The sequence below is a fragment of the Mizuhopecten yessoensis genome, unplaced genomic scaffold (assembly GCF_002113885.1).
Source record: "Mizuhopecten yessoensis strain PY_sf001 unplaced genomic scaffold, ASM211388v2 scaffold4513, whole genome shotgun sequence".
Lineage (NCBI taxonomy): Eukaryota > Metazoa > Mollusca > Bivalvia > Pectinida > Pectinidae > Mizuhopecten > Mizuhopecten yessoensis.
Window position 1 is genome coordinate 294,065 of NW_018405584.1, and position 4,336 is coordinate 298,400.

A 4,336-nucleotide genomic window follows, 5' to 3' on the forward strand; every position below is an offset into this window, starting at 1 on the left:
AAGTTTATTGCCTGGAAATGGTTGAGATCCCCACCATATAACCACATATACAATTGCTGAGTATAAAGAGAAGAATGCACATTTGCTTCCAGGATGGCCCTAGGGTCTGGCCCCACCCTTGGAAACATAGTCCTTGGGCCATAACTTGAAAACAGCTGAGATCCCCGCTCAAAAACTATATATATACAAATGCTGGGCATAAAGAGACGAATGCAGTCACAATATTAGAATGGACCCTGGGGTCTGACCGAACCCCTAGGGACCTAGTTTCTTAGTCACAGCTTGGAAACAGTTGAGATCCTCACCCTATAACCATATAGACGATTGCCGATTACAAAGAGATGAATGCACATATGCTTCCAGGATGGCCTTGGGGACTGCCCCACCCTTGGAGACTTAACCCCTGGGTCATAACTTTGAAATGGTTGAAATCCCTACCCCAAAACTAGATATACAAATGCTTGGCAAAAAGAGACAAATGCAGTCATGATATTAGAATTGACCCCAGTGTTTGCCCCCTCCTTGCAGACTTAACCCCTGGGTCATAACTTTGAAATGGTTGAAATCCCTACCCCAAAACTAGATATACAAATGCTTGGCAAAAAGAGACAAATGCAGTCATGATATTAGAATTGATCCTGGGGTCTGGCCACAACCGTAGGGACCTAGTTTCTGAGTCACAACTTGGAAACAGTTGAGATCCCCACCCCATAACCATACATAAAATTGCTGGGCATGAAAAATTGAATACAGATATATATGCTACAAGGATTGGCCTTGGGGTCTGGCATATTCCCTTGGATCTCATTTGGAGAATATTCTGCCATGATTGCTTAGATATCCAGGTGAGCGATACAGGCCCTATGGGCCTCTTGTTTTTAGGATAAAAATATTAGTCAAAAATAAATAGGTTAGAAATAATTAAAAGTGACAATCATGTTAAAATCTGTTTAATACATATATCCTTATAATTCTATTATTCAGTCTTATTTGATATAAAACCAAACATTTAAACCAAATTGTATCTAATTAATCTTACATGATTATTTTTTTACCCAACATTTCATTAATTCATTATTATATATTTCACACAGAGAGAAAGGCTGATAAAACCAGACTGTATAATTTCAGTCGTGTGAAAAAGGGAAGGAAATGGCTTAAGGTGAGATAATATGTAAACTTCAATTTTAAGTAGCTGCTCCAGAATTTAACATAAAGCATGAAGAAACGAATGCTAATTTCTGACTTTCTGTACAGAACATCGCTGATTTTAAATTAAAGTATCACCGACAAAAACATGAAAAAATGTCTTAACATGTAATAGATACTTGCTAGTGGTACAGATTAAAGAAACTGCAAGATATACATTTTCAGCAGTTAAGAAAGACTATTTGTTCAACTTTTCTTGCAGAACATCCTATTGAGTGACAGTTCCTCTGATGAAGATGAAGAGAAAGAAATCAGACAGGAGGACCTGCATGCCATGCTCAAGATACATAAACACCAGAGGAAGCATCAAATGCAGTTCTACCAGGATAATGAGGTGAGTTGTTTGTAGCACACCATCTTATTAATGTCAAGGCCATGGTTGGTTTAACATACAACCCATTAAGATGGTATTTTAAGCAGATCAGAGCATACAAATGTATTTATATCCTGCATCTCCCATTTACAGCTCCATCAGTTCCAGTACTACAGTACAGGTTTACTGTCAAACTTTGACAAATACAATGATCATCAAAAATCATTCATGGGACCAAAGAGAAAAATATCCAAAGATCAGAAAAAACTGGAGAGAAAGTTAAAAGGTATTGTTGCTTTAAATAAAAATAAATTTGCAGGGATAGATATTTTTCTTGAAAAGATATGAAGCTTTAATATAGTTATATGGATTTATTGTGAAGTGTATAGTTTGACGAAGAAAATATAAAAATGTTCTTTGTTAGTTCATTCACCAAAGAATTAAATTCCTTGAACAGAAAAGGCAACTGGTCATGGATGGTGGCTTATGAATAAGATATTTTTAAGAAAAAAATGGTTTAATACAGAATAAAGATATTCTTCAACTCGTGGTTGTCAGATTCATCGTTCTTTGTAGTTAGTTGACTTGGAAACTTGGTCATCTTCTTGTCTTTTGTGATTTCTAAAAATTAGCCAATACTGGATAATGAATAACCAACAATCACTCAGAAGACCTCTATATAGACTTTGACAAAATGTCAGTATAACGTCTTATATGTTCCAGATACTTGAGGCTTTAATTGGTTCAATTGCTACTTCAGATCAACTTAAAATAAACTGTTCATTAATTTTTCTTTTCCAGTGAAATTAAAAAAGCTGAAAAAAGAGAAGCGTTTAGGAAATGGACAAGCAGTAAGTGCAATGTGTCTTTATAAACTTGAGATTCAAATGAATCAGTGTTGCCATACTTTAGTCCCTCTTGAAAATGTTTAAGTTCGTATTTGCTATGTCATGTTCTTTGATGTAACTGCTATAGAATTATATTTATTGCATGGATCAATGTTGCACTACCGAGATAGACCCCCTTTATTAACTGTTCTATTTAATATTAAAGGTCAGAAATGTACATGGCTGTAATATTTAGTGTGTTTAAAACATTTATGCAACAACATTTTTTTGTGAAGAAATTTGATCTAGTGTAAAATATCAATAAGAAAAGTACTTTTGCAGGAACTTGACCTAGACCCTGATCTGATAGAGGCATTCCTGGCCCACAAAAGGCAAGCTGCTTCTAAATCAGCAAAAGTAAAAAAATTAACACCAGAACAGGCTGACGCCAAGCGCAGGAGGTTGTGGATCTCCATTGCCAAGAAGGAAATACCTAAGGTATAATTACAATATAATGTGTTATTGCTATTATGAAATATTCTTGTCATTATTTAATTATGAATCCCATAGGGCTGTTCCATCAAAAGAATCTACCTGACCCCAGGACTCCAGGGCCTGTATTCATGAAACTGTTCTCATGCTCAAGCATTGATTTTGTGCTCAAACCAACTTTCTTGTAACTCACTTACATCATATCAAACAATCAAAAAGTCAAATGTAAACATTGGAAACAGTCTCTTCAAATTTTTGACAAAATAAGATTTCATTATTAATTCATAAACTGAACAAGAAATTAAGCTTTAGCACAAAATCAATGCTTGAGCATGAAAATGGTTTCATGCATATGGGCCCTGAATAGTTAGGTTTCTTTACTATTACTATGATGCAGAGTATTATTTGAATTCTGTGGGTGGTAAACTATACAAAACCAGGAGTACAGGGGTTGAATTGATGTTTTACTGGTATATCCTTTAATAATGAATGATACAATCCCGAAATTGGATAATGAAAGCCCCTAATTGAAATTCAGGGAGTCCCAAGTACAGCCCAAATATTGTTACAAGCTGAAGCTATTATTCAGTGTTGAACACACCATCACAAGTTAAAACAATAAACATCATGACCAGGCAATGTGTCAATACAGGGTATGTGTAATTTTGCAATACTTTGGTATGCTTTCTTTGGTCAAAATTGTGCAATTTCTATGCAGTCAAAAACATAGCTTTGATTGTTGAAGTCTTTTATTTGCCAAAGAAACTGAAAAGATTGGAACTTGTTTGAGATCCATGATTATTAAATGTCTTGTTTCTGATTGCAGGCACAAAAACAAAAAGCATCAGCCAGGAAGGAAATGCTGCAGACATTTAAAAAGGTAAGATGTGTAGTTGTTTCTCAAGTCTTGTTCTAATGATCTTATTGTTATACACACACACTGTGTTTGGAGAGCATACTGGAATCACCATGCCTGTCTGTGGAAACATTGGTTTCAAGACCATAACTTCTGTTCCTTTTCATTTACATTCATCAAACTTCAAAGGAAGACTTGAAAGGCAATGAGCAGGTTCCTAGTTTTTAGACACTTGTTAAAGTATATTTCTTCCTCGAAGGACTATTGTACTTAATGTGAGAAGGATCTCTGTTAATGATATGGTGAAAAGGTGAAAGGCTGAGGTCACTGACCTATTGTGTGAATATTGTTTCCAGTCAAGGAATTACAGCTAATATTGTGTAATTTCACATATAGCTACAAGTATAGCGAGGAGGAACCCTAATGATTTAGTACCAAATAAATTCAAACCAAGACCTGTTGTCTGAAAAGATGTTAAATAAACCTATGTACTCTCCTTTCCTTTGTACAGTATCCCAACCATTTCTGTCTTGTACTACCATGGAGATTGTCTAATCTGACACATGGTTATGTCATTATCTAATATTCAAAACTGAGTTACTGCTGCTTCATATCAAAACATTGTTAGCTCACCTGGCA

The 4,336-nt window shown here is 35.2% G+C and overlaps 1 protein-coding gene across 1 annotated transcript in view; it reads left to right on the top strand.

Annotated features, from left to right (window-relative positions):
- LOC110449182 (DNA helicase INO80-like) overlaps window positions 1-4,336 on the top strand; it is a 35,121-nt gene that overhangs the window by 6,201 nt on the left and 24,584 nt on the right. The window contains exons 4-9 of the mRNA XM_021495877.1: window positions 1,095-1,162; window positions 1,412-1,543; window positions 1,676-1,808; window positions 2,324-2,373; window positions 2,692-2,847; window positions 3,668-3,721. Coding sequence (XP_021351552.1) covers window positions 1,095-1,162; window positions 1,412-1,543; window positions 1,676-1,808; window positions 2,324-2,373; window positions 2,692-2,847; window positions 3,668-3,721 — 593 coding nt within the window. The remainder of the gene's footprint in view (window positions 1-1,094; window positions 1,163-1,411; window positions 1,544-1,675; window positions 1,809-2,323; window positions 2,374-2,691; window positions 2,848-3,667; window positions 3,722-4,336) is intronic.